Source organism: Macrobrachium rosenbergii, chromosome 50 (assembly GCF_040412425.1).
Source record: "Macrobrachium rosenbergii isolate ZJJX-2024 chromosome 50, ASM4041242v1, whole genome shotgun sequence".
Classification (NCBI taxonomy): Eukaryota; Metazoa; Arthropoda; class Malacostraca; order Decapoda; family Palaemonidae; genus Macrobrachium; species Macrobrachium rosenbergii.
The window spans coordinates 10,734,367-10,756,936 of record NC_089790.1 but is presented as its reverse complement, the minus strand read 5'-3'; the positions used below and the strand labels follow the sequence as shown (position 1 = coordinate 10,756,936).

Below are 22,570 nucleotides of genomic sequence, written 5' to 3'. Positions count from 1 at the left end.
ACACATTCAAGTCATTTGGTGTTGATGGCTAGTACCCATATTCAGTAGTACAGTATATTCACATTATTATTTCCTGACCATTGACCATGTTCTTTGAAAGACATGCAACTTAATAGTGTCTTTGGCTTTAGAGCCGCAACTATAATTAACCTATAAATACTAGAAAAACCTCTACTTTTAAGTCTCTAAGACTTTTACTTGCTCGGTGCATAGTAAAACGCAAAAAATCTGCTGCATTAACCATTGACAAGAAATTCTACTCATGAGCTGAATACAACACACAGGTTTCTAAATCTCTGAAGACTTAGAAAACTTTCATTACTCTATTGATAAATCTACAACATTTGTAAATGTTAGTCTTATGTTACAGTACCACAAAAATTTCTTTTAAATAATTAAACACTGTAAACATAACTTATCATGCAGTAAAGCATATAAGAAAACCCAACACTTACCTTGTAAGGTAGCTTCTCCACCTTTGCATTAAATATAAAAATCAAATTTTTTATTGTTGCTCACAATATTGTTCATAAATATACATGATAGCATTAAAAAAACCTTAAAAGGAGCGTAAGGTAAAAATGAAAACGACGTAACAAGTCTAAACAGCTCACATGCTAAAAGATGATCTTATCACCTCATTTCACTTCAAGTTTTCTAATGTAGTAGCCAGTTGTATATATGCTCTATGAAAATACTGATACTAGTAATAGCATTACTGTATAATAGTAAATTTTATCAATCCTGGAACAAAATAAAACTTGCTATGTTTCCTATGAAACAGGTACACATACAAGTAATATATAAACACTCATATTTCAGTAATACAATCTAATACTGGAAACAAATGTTAAAATGCACAAGTCTTATAAAGTGCTTTATAAGAGTAAACAAATCATAATCAATGCTTGACGGGGTTCATCAAACAGGATTGATCATGACCAGACAAAGAATGGAAAAAAAAGTATGTGACAAAAGTAAGAAATCCCTAGAAACTTTTGATTCAGGGACTAATAATCCTATTACTGTGATGAGAATATGATTTAGGTCACTGCTTTCTAATGCCTCACACCTACAACTTGAAGAATTTATTTATAACTTGAAGAATTTATTATATCATTAACAGGTGACAAAGATGAAAAAGAAGCAGAATAAATGTAAATCCTCGGATGGAACAGTGAAAAAATCACCACTGGTTACAACAAATTTCTTCAATAGCTCTTTGAAGAAATGAAAATGGAAGAAAACAGCTTCCTATCACAACAATGTTTCTCATAAGAGACCCTAAGAAAGAAACTATCAACCACAACTGCTCCTGATATCCCAATAGAAAATCCCAGAAAGAATTCCATTAACTTCTTGGATCATGGTTGGGCATTCCAAGATCACTCTAAGCAAATGATCCTTCCTTTCTTATATTGAGACTCACAGCCCAGTGCTATTCATCACAACACCCACATCATTCACTATGTTTTTATCTCACTGTGTAGACACTGTAAATCCATCATCATCAATTTCATCAAATGAAGTAGGAAGCAGGGGAAAGGATGGCAATTACCGAGTGTTTTTTTTTAAAGAAAGAGAGATAAGAGAAATTTTAAATGTATTACGTTATACTTTAATAATGATTTTATATATGTCTTACTTTTAATAAACCCATGTTTTATTCTACTGTATCATGCAGGGTGCAATAACTTCTGTAAATCTGCACTTATGGGGGGTAGGGGCTTATTACCAAGTCTATATGGGACCAAAAGTAAAGGTAAATGTTTGTCTCATAACTCATCATCCTCTTTACTGTGAGATGATAATACCATTCCCTGGGTGTAGTTAATCAAGTAAATGTTACTTTCACATCTTGGGTTTCTTAGATATTTTGAAAAATCTGGGTTGTGTTTTTGTGGTTCCTTTAATTGACCATTCACTCATTTTTGCAGTCTAAATTATCTCTCTAGAACTGTGGACAGGACTTCTTATTCAGCAGCAAGAACAAGGAATCTTGACCAGTATTAATACTGTATATGTTCAATGTAATAATGTGGGATCAGCTGTGAATCATCCTACTGTATATGTTCAGTGTACTAGTGTGGGATCAGCTGTGAATCATCTTTTCCTATCTCCACATTTGCAAAATGCTCAAGTAGTAATACTGGCTTCCATATTCATAATCTGTGGCATTGTCTGTTTGTAAAAGTTTTCTGTGATTCTTTTATGAATAACATGTCAGGTACTTAAAACTCTCTGGAAGAGGTGCCATGCTGTCCAAAATCACCTTCTTTCATGCCTGGTTCAGCAATACAGTGTCGATCATACACAAGAAGGGAGAGAAAATGAGACAGGAAAAAGGTAAACACTTCCTAGCTATTAGTTTAGGGGAATTATTTATGTCTGAGCAAATGTGGTCAGATATACCTAGGAACTTTTTTGTTAAGATGAGGGGTACTGTACTTTAATTATAAAATCCACCACCATAATACTTGGGTACAGTGACTAACTATTAATGTTACTTTGAAAAAAAAAAAGATTATGAAGAGACAAACCAGAGAAGAGAGAGAGAGAGAGAGAGAGAGAGAGAGAGAGAGAGAGAGAGAGAGAGAGAGAGAGAGAGAGAGAGAGAGAGAGAGAGTTTCCAAAAAAGCAGTAGAAAACCACGCAACATGATTACCTTCAATTTTGGTCTCAGCAGATAGACGAGTGTAATTAAGGAGAGCAGCATTTTCTAGGCACTTTTTGATCATGCCCCTCACCTCTTCTGGTGGTACAGGCGTAACAATATCTTTCATGAGTACCTGTGGAAAAAAATCTTATTTAGTAAAACCATGGGCTGCTGGCTAATCTAGATTCATCGGAGAGAGAAATTTAAAGAAGACCAGTAAGGAGAGACAGAGTCTATCAGGTGTCTAATAATCTATTTCAAAGGAATCAACTCAAAAGGACTGTAAGACAGAGATTAAGGTGTTCTGGTAAAAGTTTTGGTGATGCTCTCTCCCAAAAGTCAGGTCCTGGCAGGTTGTGACAGGTCACAGGCACTTCATGATTTGCTCTATTTAACTCTAACCAGCTTGTTGTTGCAAGCATCAAAGATATACCAGGAGTTAAGGTTATGCAAAAACTCTGACGGTGGCAGGAAAAAGAAAATCTTCCATGAGGGGTTCCTTTCGTTCCTCCAGATCCAGAGTTCATTATGTTCAAAGCAAGTCCCCAATGTCTGGTAACTCCTAAAATTTCTAGTTCAAATTTAAGGGGTCAGTACATGAACCAGTTTTCATTACAATTACAAAATAACTTAAAACTCATTTTCCAATATCAACACATTAATCAAAGCACATGTCCTCCCTTACCCTCACTTTTATCTGGAATTTTCTGGGCTGTAGAAGAATAAGTGAAGCGTTTTATAAAGGTCTGAGCATGTAAAGTGGGGCTTTTCTTTCTTGAATAGTACAGGTTGGTGCATCTGGGATTCTTTCGCAGGAAGTATAGCAACTTACAATTAATAGGTTTATATTGAAAAATGCCTTTTGTTTTATAAAAACACACTTATGTCTTCAATTTGTTTAATTTAAAATTATTTTCTTACTGTTTGGGCAAAATTTAATTTTAATGAGGATATATTTCTTTGTCTTCAATGTTAGAAACCTGGAATGTAATCTCAAAAATTGGGTAAAACAGAATTGACTTTGGATCTCGTCATAACATTCTTCTCCCCATTTTTTTCACTTCAAAGGGTTCTAATGAAATTTCAGGCTTGCATAATTGTAATGTTCACTGCAATTTAGGGGGTCTTCATAGCCAAATCTAATTCCAAGTCCTTGGCATCAATAATTTTAGAGAGACTGAATTTACTTGCCTTACTACAATGAAATATTAGGTCAATTCCCACCACCTTGGGGCCACAATTAGAGGAAACATGAAAATTGCTCACCAGGCTAACCTAAGGATACTACTTGTGATATATGCAATACCCTTGGTAAATTAAGAACACTCAGCCTGTCAATATCTGAACCAGAACTTGGGCCATGGGTTGAGACTAAAATTTTCCCCTCACTTTGGCACATTAGATATTCAAGTTTCATTCTTGAGAAGGCATACCATCCATCTCTGGCATGCTAACCATATTCACCGTTTACATTTAAAGAGTATTCCAAACAATGCTTGAATACATACTTGTATTGTAAACGAAGGGCCCATTCTGATAGAAGAAAGAGAAATAGAATACAGAAGAAAGGGAAATAGAATAGGAATAATGTGAGTGTGTCTACCAAATTCAGTTTAGGGCAAGTGATTAGGGCTACATTATGAGTCAGATCTAGTAGCTGCCCTCTGAAGCTCCCACCCATTGACAAGGTGCTTGAAGTCTAGAAGAAATGATTTATTAAGTGTACGGGAAAGTGCTCTATTATAACATTCCAAATATTAAATAGTTTATATCTAGTAAAGCAGTAACTTTGTAATAAAGAGAGAAAAAAGCATTGTTTGAATTATCAAAACAAAACAAAAGTTTCATATCTTACTCGCTCTAATAAGGACAAAGTGGCTTTAAGGGCACCTTCTGGCCGACCAAATGGGAAGCAATACCTGTTGAAAAGGATATCTGTTAAAATCTGATACTCAAAACTCTAAAGAACAGATATTCATTTTTGTATACAATGTCATCAACATAGTTGTTTTAAACAACTTACATAAAATTAGTAATTTGGTGTTCAAGTAGGACCCTTAACCTATCCTTGATATTTTGGAAGCGCTCCTTTTCTTCTGCCAGGACGGTACCCACGCCATCAGGTCTGCACAAAAAAAATTAATTAACACTATGTCCACAATTTAGGTACTAAATAGGATTGAAAACAGCAACAGAAAATACTGTTAAGTGAGATCACCCACAAAAATATAAGAGAATGATGTTTATGAATTGCTATTTCCATTATCGAGAGGTTACTGAAAAAAATCTTATTATTTTCCAAAGGTTCAGTTTCTCTGTACTTAGATATTATGAAATATAATTAAAAAAATCAATAAATAGTACTGTAAGGAAGAAATTTCTCAAGCACATGGAATTTATTTCAATAAATGGGACAACTGAGATTATTTTGAAATATAAAAGTAATTTAAATCTGAACATAAACTGCATTACAGATGAGATATAGTACTGCCAAAGGAAATAATGTACAGCAAAAATGCAGTGGATATAAGATGCTGCTTCTGAAAATTTAATTAAGAGTTAAAACTCTCAGTTAACACCGCAAAGTGAAAAAGACAATTTCTTTAACTATTGCAGGATATTTACAAATACTGTAATTTCTACTATACTTATCAGAAGGAAATAATTAATATATGACATATCTAAAGCAATAAATCTTAACTAACCTTACTGTGCTGCTAATATACAGTACTGCTGTGTAGAGCACTCTATTTGTAACTGCAATATATTTATAACCTTAACCTATGTGTTGCACAATATACTGAATGTATATAGGGATGCATCAAGCAGAAAATGAGTCACTGAAACAATGTGGACATGACAGATGCACCTTGCTGTAACCCTGCCATGCAACTGTGTATTTTGCAAAGCATCAGACTCCATATTGATGACTTTCTAGTGCATCCAAAGATGACTAAAATCAAATGAAAAAATCAAGCACAGCATCTGGCAGAAATCCCAATCACATCAGCAGAGCCAGTACGCAGTGACTTATATTCTTAATATGATTCATTTAATGATCTAATCACTGTGTACTATACATAATCATCACCTCTATCAACATCCACAGTTTTTCTAGAAGAAATCCAATTGGATGTCCCTTAGTTGTGGTGAAAACTACATGATATAAGGCTTGCTACTTTTGTGAACAGGACTGCTTGGGGTAACCTAATTTACAGTAATCGTCTAAATGTGTCTGCAGTGCTTATATTGGGTTAGGTGAGTGACCTTGTCTCTGAGGTGTTGACCCACCACCCTTTGTCATACGATAATCACCATAACAAGAGGCGTCACCGCATTGTAACAAACCACCCGATCTTCTGTCCATGGAGTCGGGGGAACGGCGACGCCCAGCAGGACTGGCTTAGCCCACAGACCGAGCCTATGCCCACCCACTATCACAAAAGAAATCAATGTACCCCACGAAGATAAAAGAAACAAAGAATACAATGGGCTACATCATAATCACCAATCAATTCCACAGCACCTCCAGTAATCTGAGTGTGGTCTTGTGGAGATTTCTTTTGTGGTGTGGTAGAACTTTTTTCTTATCATGCCTGGATAATGTTAGGGAAAAAGGAATTTTGGAGGATGGGGCTGAACACAGGCACAGGATCACGGGAGTATGTGAGACTCATAAGTCTCTCAACAACTAGACCTTTTACCTTTCCTATTGAGAAGACCGGTATCATTTGGTGATATTCATAAAATTAGCATAGAGAGAAATGGCTGCTTTTTCATATTATTATTATTCTACAGGGTAGTTGTTACAAGTTTTCCTTGTAAAAGTTTCATTAACTATCATGAGAGAAATAAGAAGTTATTTTCTATGAAGATTAAATGTATATATATTTATATATATACATATATAAGAACTCTATTTCATATCTACAGAAATACCACTAAATAAAAAGAACCTACTTAAAACAGGGCAATGCGATATTATCTGATCAGTGAAAAAATAAAATAAGATGAAAATTATACAGATAAACCTGATACAGGGTAAGAGCAACCAACCTTCATAAAACTTATAATGGTGTAATTTAAATTGAAAATTAATTATTAAATGGTACCTTCTGAGGAGGATCAGGACTTCATACCAACATGCAAATGTTCAAGATGCTTGAAAAATGCCCAGTTGTTTTAAGTATGCAGTAACTTGGAATGGTGACTACTTTTCCATACATCTACGATAGCAATATGTACTACATTTCTGTATGTAGTTCAACATTAGCATAATGCTAATCAGTAACTAACTACTGGACTTCACAAGCAGTTCACTGCATAAGTTAAACAATAATATAAAGCCCGAACAAATATCTTTTAGATAAAATTCTATACTAAAATATTACTTCGATTATTGTACTGAATACACATTTCAAGTTACAGTCATACTGGAAAAGTCAAAGAATAGAGAAATGCATAATAAAAACAAGGCATAACATTTTCTGTAACTGTGATTTCAATAAAGAGAAACGTATCCAAATAATTTGCATTCTATTTTCACCCCAAATGGCAATGCAAACCCAAACTGTGTTTGTGTATATCTAGCATCTATATTAAGAAGAAAAACTGTTCTATGTAAGTTACCATAATAATCAATCTTCTAGGCTACATTTTATGTGACAAACCTTGTTGGAAATGGAACGTTAGGGGCTATTTGGCCTTGGGTTTGTTCTTGGCTATGGATAAAAGATACAATATTGTCAGATGAGAACTTAACAAGATTCCCTGTTTCAAGATATAGATCACAAAAAATATCAACTCTCTGCATAAATTCAGAATATTTTTCAATCTTACATTACTGTACTAAATTCAGTAAATCAGTAATATAGGGCAGAGTAAAATTAATAAATGAATAAATAAATATATATAATACAGTTTAAAGTCTTAAAACAGTTTCCACAAGTCAATGGTCTCCTTGGTCCTGCAGGAGTAGCAAATTCATAAGCACATAACAAGAGGTTGTAGCAATATTGTACGGAATCTCTAAGATTCCATATGATCATGACCACTGAATGCTGAAATTCTAGCAAAAATAATGCTTAATACAAAACAAGAAGCCTTCTTTCTTAGAAAAAATATGCCAACAATTCACTTTTGTAGAGCTCCAGATTGCATAACAAAACATCTTTTCAATCTAGAATATAAATAAAATTTCTCAAGGTACATGTAGCATTATTACACCATATCTGATGCATTGTAATGAAACAGCATTCTTGTAAATGTAATTATCAAATCTGAACATCTATAATGTGAAAATCTTAATATATTTTAAGATTTGGTAAATAAATATCCATTACCATTACTACTAAATAACTATCAAGTAATGATTACTGTGATAAAACTATATGGTAATTACTCTACTTTATATGCTTCTTGAAAATTACAATACCAATAAGTAACTATTATAGGCTGTTTTAAATGGGCATCTACCTGGTGGCACGTCCTGTTGGCCACATTGTGTATACATCTTACAACACATATACAACTGTACATGACATAGTACGCTTCCCATCTACAGCCAATAAGTGCGAAGAGTAGCAAGGGAACACTTATGATTAATATCACATATCTTTAACATCTCAGTGGTTAGTAACAAAACACATGACAGAAAACCATTATTGATTAACATGACATCACAGCTTTGGAGCGGTCTTGATTTTCATTCAACAAATTGTTAGGTATATCACCCAAACACTCACAGGTAGTATTTCTTACAACAAAACTGCTCCCCACATTTTACTCAAAGACTCAACAACAGTTCCTTAAAATCAGTCACTATTTACTCAAACTCCAAAACATTCCAGCATCATCAGTCACTATATTAAATATGAGCACAAAATTCCGTCTCCTAAAATAGAACAATCCTCATCCCTAGAAATATGAACTCCTATACTGCTGTGTTTAGGTCACAAAAGTCACCTTGAAGATACACACAAAGTTGTTTTGTCATAACCACAAAGATGCAAAAAAACAGAGAAACAAAGTTACTGTTATAAAAAACAGTCAATGGGATAATGTGTGACTTCCAGGATTGCATATCTATTAGGCTTCACATGTTCGGAAATATGAGCTGGAAGAGCTATGCCATGCGAACACAGCCATTTACAAGCTTGAAAATGCCAATACAGTACTCATTTTGAATATGACCATAAGTGGTCAGCACTAGCCTTATAATCTGCTCATATTCTTTACATCTGTACTATAGATGCAATATTTACTGCCACCAGGATGTTGGAGGGCAGGAAATTAAGGTCAAGGAGGGTCAGTGCAGGTAAAAGACAACAAAGGGGGTTTTGTGAGATACTGGCCGAGGTAATCCAAACACAGCACATAGTAGCCATCCAATCTAAGCCCCTTAAACCTTTTGTTAACATAAACTTAATCATGTTTTTTTGCTTTTGATAGGAGCAGGAGTTTTAAATATCAAAAAATATCTTTTGCACATGCAAGAATCTAATGACTAGAAAGAACAATAGCAAAATGTTTTGGTCATAAGCATAAATGAATAAGTTATGAGATAATAAGGATTAAGAGGCATAGATGAAATGTAGGTGACAAGTGTGTGTGTGTAACTAACCCTACTGTCAATGTCCCATCTTCGGCGGGGCTGTGTGGGGCAACAGGGGGAAAATGGCTGAATTAGCAGTCACAGCCCAAAGATACTTGACTGATTATTTAAAATTAAAACATAATGCTAACAAATGATAAATCACCCACTCACCATTCTACTCCTAGAACATATAGAACTCAGTCAACAAAGCCTGTTATAAATGAACACACACACACATCATAAATGTATGCCACTACCATATACACACATGCAAATACAGTCATGATTAATAAAAGTTGAAAGGATTCCGAAGCCTATCAAAAACACAAGCTGACACACACAAAAGGTAAACATGCACACAGTTAAAACATAACACATGTCATGCTCAAAACCATCCTCTCTTGAAAAACATTTTATACATTATATACACACTCCTAATTTTACACACACACTTTCTCCCTGGAATTTAGAGATAACAGTGACATCACTCCGACACTCATTAGGATAGGTTTCATTACTTGAGGGCTGACATATATACAGCTTATTACTTTACATATTTACAATGAAAGGAGAATATAAAATTGGGTAAATAAGTCATGAATAGAATTTATGCTCAGGGCAGGAGGAAACTTAGCAATTACTCTTCACACTCACAAAAATGATAAGGGAACACAAAAACCTATCAATTTTTCCTAACGAAGCAAGGACTTCTAACTTCACATTCAATAATTAATTTTTGATTAAATTAAAGGAGCAAATAAACATAAAAAACACTCCTAACCTATCTCTGTGGATGAGACAAACAAGCCACTAAAAGTATAAAAGAAATTAAATCCATACAGCCTACTTGTCATTTTACCAACTAAAAGTTTTCATTTTAACCCACCAGATATATGTTACCAACAATTACTAAGGGGTAAATCTTTAAGAAACTATAACAACAATCTGGTACAAGACTAAAACAAAATTTTTTTATAAAAAATTAAATAAAAGGAAAAGTGACTCTTTTGTATGGTAAAAGTGGAAGCACTGTACCTAAAATTCAAATAGAGGACATTATCCCTAGAGATTAATCTAAAACTCAAGGAGCAATGACTAGTTGTATTGTATCTGCAAATCACAACACACACTTTTATCCATACACTCAATCCTTCATAGAGTCAAACTAAACAGCATTCTTGCAAACATAATCCCAATCAACAGTCCTCAATTCACAAATCAGATCTAAAAAAAAAAATTTGTTCATTATTCTCTTCTTCAGTTTCGACTTCGGTTCTGAATAACAACTGAAAATGGGTAGGCAAATCATTCTTGTTTTGACACACTTTTATCCTACAACTAAATGCTGTCCTCTCAATATCAATGAGCTATTCAAATATTTATATATTAAAAAGTAATATAACAAAAGTTTAGTTAATTATTTCACCAATTAAAACTGAAATACTCTATCCATTTTTCACACCTAGTTCTAAGATCATAGTATTACTTTAAATAAAGCCAGTACATTACTATATACATGCTGAGATAAAACCTCATATGATAACTTACAATCAAATCTAAACCCAACTGAATAAAGATAAAAATGCCTAATATATTTTCAGTAATTATTCTAAAGGACACCCTCAGACACACATGAAACTAAAGTGTTGAACTATTCATAAATCACACGGCACAAGAAAAACACTGAACTCAAAATTCTCATAAATATATCAATCACACACACACACATAAAAGTCTACTTCCTCTGAACTTTCATTAATTCAGGAAGTTCATCTCTATTACAAAATATGGTTTCTATAGTTGATAAAAATGAATACTTCTACAGTTTTAAAATTTCACACCAATAATCTTAAAAATTGAAAATGATTTAACACTGCACATAATCCATTTAAAATAATATCTTTATGAAATTATAATTACTTTACTCAAATCCTTTAAAGAAATCAAGGTAATAATTCATAGTTCTTAATTATTTTTCAGTGAATTTACTGAAATATAAAATTTTACCTTGACTTAACTACTCTACAAGAATTGTTTCTCAGACATACCTTGTAGTATGGTGTCTGTCATAAAAAAAAACACACAAGCTTTCATCAGTTAAAATATACAAAAGAAGAAAACACAATCCAACGCATAGAGCAGCACTCTCTAGAAAGCCTTATTAGATATAGAGACACTTTACACTATGTACAATTAGTAATATGACTTGTATGCTGATACAAGAACAAAAGCTATTGAGTTTAACATCTACTAAAGATAATGTAATAGTAACTTTGAGTACATATAAATTCAAGGTTTGCTCTAAGTGCCACTGATTTAGCATAAAAAGACAAATGAGGTTATTAGTAGGAAAAATATAAGAAAATCTAAAGTACTGTACATACTAAAATTACATATAAAACCTAAAATATATATCAATAAGGTATAGTACTTATCATTTTAAAATCAACAACATAACAACAACAACAGCAATAATAATAATAAGAATAATAATAATAGCAAGGAAATTCAAGATATAATACTAATAAATAATAATAATAATAATAAAGAAAACTAACCTTTCATCAGTGTAAAAATAAAATAATAACTGCACTTAGTTCTATGATAGAAGTAATAAAGCAATGAAGCTATTTAAAAACAGATGAAGTATATATGCTACGGGTAGAGCATAAACATTGTTCAGATAATTACAGCAGTCATGGTTTTAGATAAAATTCTTGGAGAATTTGCACAAGGCAATGACTATGTAACAGCTCTATCATAAATTTAAAAAAATCACAGAGCATGTGAACAATAAACTATCATATTAAACACCAATTGTGCATATTCCCCTTATATTACTTCCATATACCATATATTTTCTCCATTCAATACCATGTATAAAACATGAAGAGGTACCTTAAGACCACAAAGGAATTCTACCAACAATTACAGAGGATCACTAAATAACAGTTAACAATGATGTCTATGATGAAAAATAATTAAAGTAACCTAACAATGATACCTACAATGAAAAACTAACAAAGTAACTTGAGGAATAAAACTATTTTTATTTGCAGACCAGACCTAGTCTGCAACCCTTACAATACAAAAAACACAAATCAATAACATTACTATTTACATTTTTTAAACATCTGGCATTAATAGAGACAGGCAGCCAATACCAAGGAACACTTAAAAAAAGAAAAGTGTACGCTGCTGGAGCCTCACAAAAGGAGAGGTGATTTGAGTTACTAACTTACTTTATCAAGTTGAAAAGTAAAAGTAATCCTCCTGGGTAATGATAAAATACTAGGGATTAATTCTTCAAATTCAGGAAAAACAGTGTTAATGGTTTAGGATACCATATTTGGTAAGATACAAGGTCTGTCCAAGAAGAAAACAAGCTTTAAAAAACCTTGTTTATCGCTATACATACAATTTAGTCTTATTTGCCTCTTTCAGAAAATGCCCCTACATTGCTGATACACGGATTTCCAACATTTTTTCTTATTGTGGAACACACTGTAGAATGCATACTGACTGACAGTGCATAGATCATGTGAAAAGTTCTCTTCTGTATCTTATATCGTCTGACCAAACTTAGCACATTATAGTTACTAAACTGTTTAGGGACTCTAAATGCTCTTTAATGACAGGGTGCTGTTCATCACAAGTTCGTTTCTTATGGTCAGACAGTACAAAACAAGCTTTGCCTGGGGGTCCTGAAGCACTGGGGAGGACGTACAAAGGGAGTGGACTAAGGTCTGAACAAGCAAGACTGGAAGCTTCAACAATACATTTACCCACATCTTACTCAATATCCAGCAATGGTGACAAATAAAAAGAATTATAATCCTTAGCTTTGAATATTTGGTCACTGCAGACCTTTTTTTTTTCTTTTTGTTCCTGAGGTTAAAATTCAACAGAAAAGTTTCTGATTTTAAATAAAATACAGATGACTGACAATCTCCCATGAGATCTGCACACCATCCAGCAGAACATAATTCCAGGGTGCATTCTAAAATAGGAAGAAATATTTGGAAAGATGCATCGATACATCAAGGGCTACTCTGAAGAAAACAGGAAAGAAAGTTGTATGAGAAATAATTAAATAATTTGTAAAATTTGTTTTTTCTTAATGAAAAAATATAGAATATATATATCTATGCTATGCACAATAATTCCAAATATGGACACCATGAGCCAGGGAAAGTTGGGATTGCTCACTCCAAGTCCCTCACTGATGTAATATGTTCTCACTTCATAATACCTATGAAAAATTACAATACTGTAGCACCAAAAACCTAAATGAAGGGGCTTCTTGTTAGTTAAACCAGCTAATAAGAAACAGAAGCTTAAGGGAAAGTAATAGAGTACTGTCAATCAGTTTAATTGCACCAAATTAGGGCACCAAAATGACTCATAACCCAACAAATGGTACAATGGAACAACAAAAGAAGAATACGGTAATAGAAACGGGGACAATTATTAAAGTACAGTATTATAAAGTAGTTTTATCTGGCTAAATGGATAAGATGAAACAAGATCATGGGAACTAAATTACTTGTAGTTATCAAAACACCTTCATTCATATACAAAACAACCACAGTGCAGGAACAAGAGAATAACCTGGCTTCACAACAGCACAAATCAGTACCAAAAGCAGACAGATCAAATAAGAAAATGAAAATTAGTGAAATAAGAATAGAATGTTTCAGAGACTTGTGGATCTAAAATGAAACTATGTATGTACAAATGAACACATTATACACCTGGATATTCTCCTATTGCTAATTATGGAGAACAATTATAGTTTTTAAAAACATAGCTGTTTAACTGCAAGTAAAAATTAAAACTTGCATCCAAAACTGATAAAAGAAGATAACATTCTTTCCAACATCCTCCTCTCCTAGACCCATAATCAGCTAGACCCTTGAAGATTGAGGTGGATTATTGTTCCAAGCCTACAACATTTCTCGAGCAAATATTACTACTGGCAAGAGGCTCTACATAGCCAAAATAAAATTTTTATAGACAAGCCATTTTTTTGGGAAAAATTCTGTAGCAGCAAAGAGATGCCTCTTCTCCATGACATACTGTACTACTATGACTCCCTGTGGGAAAACAATTTGGTAATTTACTATTCTTATTTCATTATCAACATACTCATCCATATAGAGTTGTATCCTTTCTCTTATTCTTCTTCTAGTGCTCAACAAAGGCTCCGAAACTGGCAAAGAATGTTTTCGAATATACAGAGTATACTAATAAAAATGTGAATCACCATTAATTTAAACAGCACAAGGATTTTCAAATGAATCTAGCTACAGATAAGACAAATATGGCAGCAAGTGATTCTTTTGTTGCAGATACAAACTAAAAGACCAAAAACTATAATTTATCACAATGCATGGTACTGACAAGGACCAGCTAGAAAGTGAAAAAGTACCATTGGCAAAATTTATGTTCTTCAGAAAGAAACTGCTTGGTATGATAATAAAGTAACATTGTACTCAATATAATCATTTTAATACTCAACTTCTTTTGAATTGTTCACTTTAAGAACCCTAACACATTTCAAAACACAATACTGTGCTATAGTTATATTTTTTTAGCAACAACAAGCCACAAGTGATTGCTGAGTGTGGTAGTGTAAATAAGAAATCAATTCATTCTTGCCAGTGACATTGTACTCCAAATTTACTCTCAGTAACTGCATCAATGGCCAATGAAAGTTTTTCATGAGCATGCTTAGTCCTTCAGCCAAAACAAAACATTTCTTGACAACATTATTGTATTTCTGCAATATCAATGGTGGCAAATTAATCTCTTTAGGATGGAAAGTTTCAGTTGATTGAACAAATGGTACCAAGATTCCTCCTATAAAAAGGAACAACACAAGTGAAGAAGAACTCAGATGATGAAAGAAAAACCTAATGCAAAAGGAAGACATCTATGGAAAATTCACAAACAGCTTACTAAAAGATAAATGACCAATACATTAGACTGCAAAAACAGACATACCATTAAGAAGGGAATGAAAAATACAGTAACAATTTACATACAGTTAACCAATATCTTATTCTTTACTGCACTGTACATAATCTAATACTTCTGCACTAGGAGGTTCTCTATATTATCCATTTACTTTATCATATCTATAGTGTATATTTTCTTTAAGAAACACAACTATAAGAGTCATAATTTTATTTTAAAATGAAAACTTCCTGTTCAAGGATAACTGAATGTAAATATGGAATTAAGAATGTATCTATATGAATAATGTATATGTACAGCTACAAGGAGCCAGAACAACTACATTCCAAGTATCCTAAGGCATTAACGGTATAAAACTGGGCAACACTATTTTTTGTTATAGTTTACAATGAGTTACTATGAATACAAAAGATATGAAAAAAAAATTCATAAAATACTATAAAAAAAAAAGCAACCAACGACCTACACGTCTGCTAATCATTTGCTGTTGCTGTTTTGGGGTGTTTTGAGTTAACTTATCAAGAATAACCTGACTAACTTCTTACTCCTACCCTGCAAGACCTAACCACCAGGTCTCAATGAGATAATGTCTGTCACACAGAAACCTTTCCTGGAATACTATTTTAAACATTACTTCTATCCACAGGAATCTGAGAACATATTACAATCATGAGATAGCTTAAAATCCTGTCAATTATCAAACACTTCTTAGTGATTTAAACTCCGGGTGTCTCATAAACACAAAACAGTAGGTCAGTAACAAATCAAAGAGCTTGAAGAAAATCCGTCAAAAATATTTTATTTCAATGAAGGTGGTGATAGTTTTCATGTAGGAAAGATGCACAGTTTACCAGTACGTTCTTACTTCTTTCTTATGGAGATTTGAAAGAGGAAATCTCTTTTGTCCACTTAATGTCATCATATTTACACTTATCAAGGACAGGTTCATTCAGGAGATCAAGATGTATTCTTCCTCTGTGAATAAAGCTATGCTCTGATGAAAAAATCATGCTAACTACAGTCATTCGGATAGAAAAAGAATAAAACTGCTTACAACTGCTTGCTTCAATACTTTTCATAATACAAAAATCGATGTTTCTTGATATCTCCACCATTAAAAAAAAAAAAAAAAGATAGGTACAAAACTTTGAAAACATTTTACTACTGTGAACTAGTCCAATTTTAAGTTTAAAATTATAAAAGGAAATGTACAAGGATTACAACAAAGGAAAATGTCTTCAAAAATTTAAATTATGCATTAGTCAAATAAAATAAAAGCTTTAAATTTGTTTTAGGAAGAGAAAAAAAAATCAACATCGAATAAGAAAGTGACTCAAGAATACTGAGCTTTATCCTTTTTCTGACTAAAAGAGATTGAGCATTTAAAGTTGTTGTTTTGCTGCAAGACTCATATAAATGTATATGCGCTTCAAAACGTACCAAACAATATTTTTAATATCCATACCATATCATCCCAACATATGAGTACTGTATATACCATTTGTAACATACTTTTCCATCAAGATATAAAACATTTCCAAAGTTAACTTTAAACTGAAAATAGGCAAACAATGAGTCATCAGGTCTGAGTGAGTAATTCTTTCATATATCCCATTTGTCTTTTGGGCCTCATTTTGACCCATTTCCAGTCTCACAATACTCCTAAAGGACATTATTTTGAAAAAAAATTTGGAAGAACTGCAATTACTTCAATTGAAACTTCATGTCCAGATAAAAAAAAAGTCCTTTTCCATTGTTACATAAATCTTTTACATGTTTCTATCATTCACAACTAATTTTACCATACATTAACATTAACCATAAATATTTTCTTTGACTACGATAATTTACTTCATTGTATGGTGAAACTTTTCTGCTACAGTAAGACTTCAAAGTTTTGGAAACAGATTTTTTTCTTTTATGATTAGTCACTAATCTTCAACTGGGAAACATTTACACCTTGATACATATTCAGAAGACATAATCTCTTGATAAATATTCAAATCATATAAGACATAATATCTTGGATTAATATATATATATATATAAATATATATATATATATATATATATATATATATATATATATATATATATATATATATATATATATATATATATATATATATATATATATATATATATAAATATATACTGTATATGTATATATAGTCAGTCCCCATTTAATGGTGGGGTTTCGTTCCCAGCTGAGTGCCGCTAACTGAAAATTGCCAATACAGTAACTGAAAATCACCGATAATCATGGTAATAATAAATGGAGTTTACGATATCGTAAGCGCCATTAAACTGCTTATCGGCACCAATAAACCGCTTGCCAACGTCAATAAACAGCTTGCTGATGCTGATAAAATGCTAACCAACACCAAAAATTGCTTACTTTGGCCAAAAATCTAGTTAACAATGTTGTTAGCCAAGCGCTATAAAACTGGAACACCGTTAACTGATGCCACCAATAAGCAAAGATTGCCTATATAGTATATATACAGTACAGTATGTATGTGTATATATATATATATATATATATATATATATATATATATATATATATATATATATATATATATATATATATATATATATATATATATATATATATATATATATATATATATATATATGTATATATATATATATATATATATATATATATATATATATATATATATATATATATATATATATATATATATATATATATATATATATATATATATATATATATATAGATATATATATATATATATATAGATATATATAGATATATATATATATATACATATACTGGCAGTCCTTGTTTATGGGCGGCATTGGTTAACAGTGTCTTGGTTGTACAGCACTCAGCTAATGATGTCATTAACCAGATTTTTGGCAATGGTAAGCGATTTTTTTCGGTGTCGGTTAGCAGTTTTTCGGCATCGGCAAGCAGTTTAGTGACATCAGCAAGCGGTTAACAGCGCCGATAAGCGGTTTATTGGCATTTACAAAGTTGTAAACACCATTTATTACCACAATTATCTGCAATTTTCAGTCATTGGCGCTCAGCCGAATGGAACTCTCCCCGTTAACCGGGGACTGCTTGTATATATATACTGTATATATATATATATATATATATATATATATATATATATATATATATATATATATATATATATATATATATATATATATATATATATATATATATATATATATATATATATATATATATATATATATATATATATATATATATATATATATATATATATATATATATATATATATATATATAAATGGAACACAGTGCTTTCAACATCTTGCAAGCAACATATAGCAAAACCTCCAAAAGATGATGGCATCCCAGATCCAATCAAAAGCATCAGACTCATCTTATTTTGACCTGCATAAGAGATGTAAAATGCATCTTTCACACTCTTACATACTAGTCTGTCAATTGTGACATTAATCATAGCTTGGTTTGATGAAAGCCACATGTGACACTGATCACACCTTGGTTTAGTGCAACGAAGAATTTGCATTAAAAAAGATTTAGCAATTTCAGTAAGATGCAGTAATTTCAGTAAGCATATTGATACCTTCGATGTGAAGAACCTATGAAAGCCAAGAATTTGTTAGAACAATGTACAGTGTTGAAAAAATTTAAATTTATGAGTTATTGAGGAATGGACACACACTAACACTGTCACAAAATCTTTGTTCCTCTTGAAATCTTGAGCAACCTTTATCGCTGCCCATACTGAAGTTCTTTCATGGATGCCTCTATAAAATATGCCCCCATCTCACCTGCATGAGAAATCTGACTATGATTCATATCATACTCAAGTATGAGCTATATGACAGTCTCACAGTAGCATTCAGCAGCATCAACATCCACAATTGGAAATACCTTTGATGTCTAAGTAGCTATTTCTATGACAGGCCTTAAAGTTCATCAGCCACCCATGATATTTGCATCTAAAAAAATATCTTGGCCTTTGTACAATGACTGGGCCTGAGATGTGCCTCCTTTTGGCATGCTAAGCAGTAAACCACTTGAATAGCTCTTGGCCCAACTGGCCTAACTTGGGTTTCTTTGTAGCTTTCCAATGAGTGTATGATGAAATTCTGTAAGCCATGAATGCAAACAGTTTTTCTCTCCAGCCTTTGATATCACAAAACATTGAGGAACTTATCTTTTACTTCTTTATTAAAACTTTCCTATGCAGTTAAAGACTGATTTTTCTTTTTCTTGGGTGAAGGGGCTGGTGTTGTAAGCTCCTGAGAAAACTTTTGAAGCAACCAATTTCTGAGGCATCTTGAACCCATACAGTATACTGTACATGGGATAGCTTATTGGATACGCAAATTTATACTGTGCTAAGAACAATGTTAAGCACCTATCTCACTAGGTAATTTGACTCATCAGTGAGTTCTTCAAATAGCCTGACTTTTAATCATAACCATGATAAGCCCCACTCAAATGGAACCATGTGTAAACATCCCTCTCCCCGCCAGTTTTACTGCTGGCAGTACTGTAGCAACTAGGAAGTAATTTTCATTACTTCTGAGTAAGCTAATTCATGGTTTATCATACACAATTACTTTTAGTAATAGTGCAAAATATCCATAGCTCAAGCTTATTTTATTATATTACTGTTAATATAAAGTATCAACAGCATATGATACTTGCACTGGTAGAGGCAATGCTCTATATTATATTAACCTTGTCTGGAGGCCCCTAAGAAATTGAAACAGGGATGCCCTTGAAAAATAATGGTATAATAAATCATACTGCAGCATCAAGAACCAAGTATACGATCTGCCCTTGCTACAGAAATGATAGTTTTATGTCATACACTTCACATAAGCATATAATAATAAAATAGACTGGCCATATTCCATTCAACAGTGGCAATTACTTACTTTGGGAGAACTTTTTTCCATATATACTTTTCCAAAGAGTATATGTTATATATCCCATAATATACTCTTTACTGCACCTTTCTCAGCTGGACAATGTACATACGCCAAGTTGTACTAAATGGAAAAATATCTAAGTAAATTCGCAATGGCGTGGTTGGATGTGCAGAGCTATGAATGAATTGTGTACTATTAACCACATGGGATACTGCCTTCAAGTAAGCACACACAGAGACCTAATCTGATAAGTGTTAAATTTATTTTCCTACGGTACCATACTCTCAGAGAGAGAGAGAGAGAGAGAGAGAGAGAGAGAGAGAGAGAGAGAGAGAGAGAGAGAGAGAGAAATCAAACATAATATGGTACAGTAATTCAAGTTATGTTTATTGTCATCTTATTGCTTTGCTGTTATTTCACAATCAGTATTCAATGGTAAATTGTACAACATGTACAGTACAGTACATACAATAGGCAACTGATATGACTGGATATCATACGTACAGTACTGTACAAAGAAAATGGGAGCCATAGAAAATTTAAGCAAAACTGATTCTATCAAATATGAAGTGCGTTAACATCATACTTACTGATATTCCAGTCACTGCATTTCAATATCTTGTTACATTTGTTCATACAATGCATCCACTAAACAGTTACATATATTCCATACCATAAAATACCTTTGGATGATTTATGTGTGATGAAAGTAGTCACCAGGATCATGAATAGGTAATTTCAGTAGGCTAGGCTACTCTGATAAAGATCTCAAATGACAGGTTTTGCTGGTTAAAGTAACATTTTTTTGTTCTTAATATATACTTATTATAAAACACCAACACAAATATAATTCTCATTTCCTTGGATTCAATACAATTTTTTTTTATTTCAGTATATATTTTCTTAAGCTAGTCCAGGTTACAGAAGACTTTTCAGATAGACTAGGGGTATCATAGCCTAGGTTAACTTAGTCACATTTTGGATGTGCTGAATGTGCAATCTCCTTGGATGTATTAGTGCTAATGACTGGAGGGTTACTATTTTATTTATATATATAGAGTATACAAAGAGAGAGAGAGAGAGAGAGAGAGAGAGAGAGAGAGAGAACCCAATGATTATTGCACTCATACATCTAAGGGAATGCAAGTACAGTACATCCAAAGGGCAGAAAAGTGACAGTGATTATAATATATATATATATATATATATATATATATATATATATATATATATATATATATATATATATATATATATATATATATATATATATATATATATATATATATATATATATATCTGTGTGTTTGCCAGTAAACATTCATACATATTACAGAGAAAGAGAGAGAGTATTATAGAAACACAGAGACTATTATAGAAACTAGTATTGAGACTATCATCAAGAGTGAGACACATGGTCTTATGGTTATGAATCACACACATGGACACTTGAGAAGGGAAGTGGGAAGTGTTATCCAAAACAAAAATTTTAGGACTGTTCCTAACCAGGCAGTGACACACCGTGTCAGCAATACCTGTGCACAAAGGTGAAGGTAAAAGGTTAGGATAAGCTGGTGATAAACACTTTGCAAACTGCCTCTCATGAACTTGCCATTGAGAGGATGGAAATGGCAAAGTAAGAATTAGTGATGGTGAAGTGGTGACAAAGTTGGTGAAGAGTAAGGGAACTGACAGGTCTGGTGAACAGTGACGAAGCTGACACTTTACTATCTTCTGTAACAGGTAGAATCTAAGGCAGCATGGGCTGAGTACACTGTGGGTTTATTCTTCTAAGGAACATTGTTAATTCTTTTAGATGGCGGATAAACTCTTCAGGGCATCTAACTCAACTAGTTCTTGGGATTTTTCTTTATCATCCCCTTTGAGTATGAGTATGAGGTTCCACCATTTATCACTTAGCTGTTTCTGTAAGTCGACTGGATTCAAGACTGAATAAGCTAAGTCCCAACTTGGACTTGTAAAAAACTAAGTGCATGAGAGAGAGTTGTGAAAAATTGTAAGTCCTGTCAACACTGGGATATGAGTTACACTATAACATGCCGCACTCTACCATCCTACGTTACCATTCTCTTCTCTATCTCAAAGTCCTCCTTCTCCTTTTATAGTGTTTGGGTGATGTTATACGTTATAGTTCATGGGGCATGTCGACTCCGTCACTGTTTACCAGATGTGTCTGTTACCGTATTCTTCACCAAATCCTCCATTCACCATCACCAATTCTTACTTCACTATTCCCTTCCTCTCAATGGCAAGTTCACGACAGGCAGTTTGCAAAGTGCTTATCAGTAGCTTATCTGAACCCTTTACCTTCGCCTTTGAGCATTGGTATTGCTGACACAGTCTGTAACCACCTGATTAGGGACTGTTGTAAAACTTTTGTTTTGTCTTAATGCTTGAAT

General features: G+C 32.7%; 1 protein-coding gene across 42 annotated transcripts in view; it reads right to left on the bottom strand.

The window, feature by feature from the left end:
• The window catches only part of Cadps (calcium-dependent secretion activator 1), a 760,773-nt gene that overhangs the window by 108,914 nt on the left and 629,289 nt on the right, over positions 1-22,570 (bottom strand). For 26 of the 42 annotated variants that reach the window (XM_067093725.1, XM_067093755.1, XM_067093754.1 and 23 more), the window contains 7 exons: positions 11,300-11,314; positions 9,279-9,308; positions 7,327-7,377; positions 4,680-4,781; positions 4,512-4,575; positions 2,666-2,789; positions 456-476 (listed from right to left, as the gene is read on the bottom strand). In XM_067093725.1, coding sequence (XP_066949826.1) covers positions 456-476; positions 2,666-2,789; positions 4,512-4,575; positions 4,680-4,781; positions 7,327-7,377; positions 9,279-9,308; positions 11,300-11,314 — 407 coding nt within the window. The remainder of the gene's footprint in view (positions 1-455; positions 477-2,665; positions 2,790-4,511; positions 4,576-4,679; positions 4,782-7,326; positions 7,378-9,278; positions 9,309-11,299; positions 11,315-22,570) is intronic. The other 16 variants (XM_067093764.1, XM_067093767.1, XM_067093744.1 and 13 more) reach the window with 4 other exon arrangements.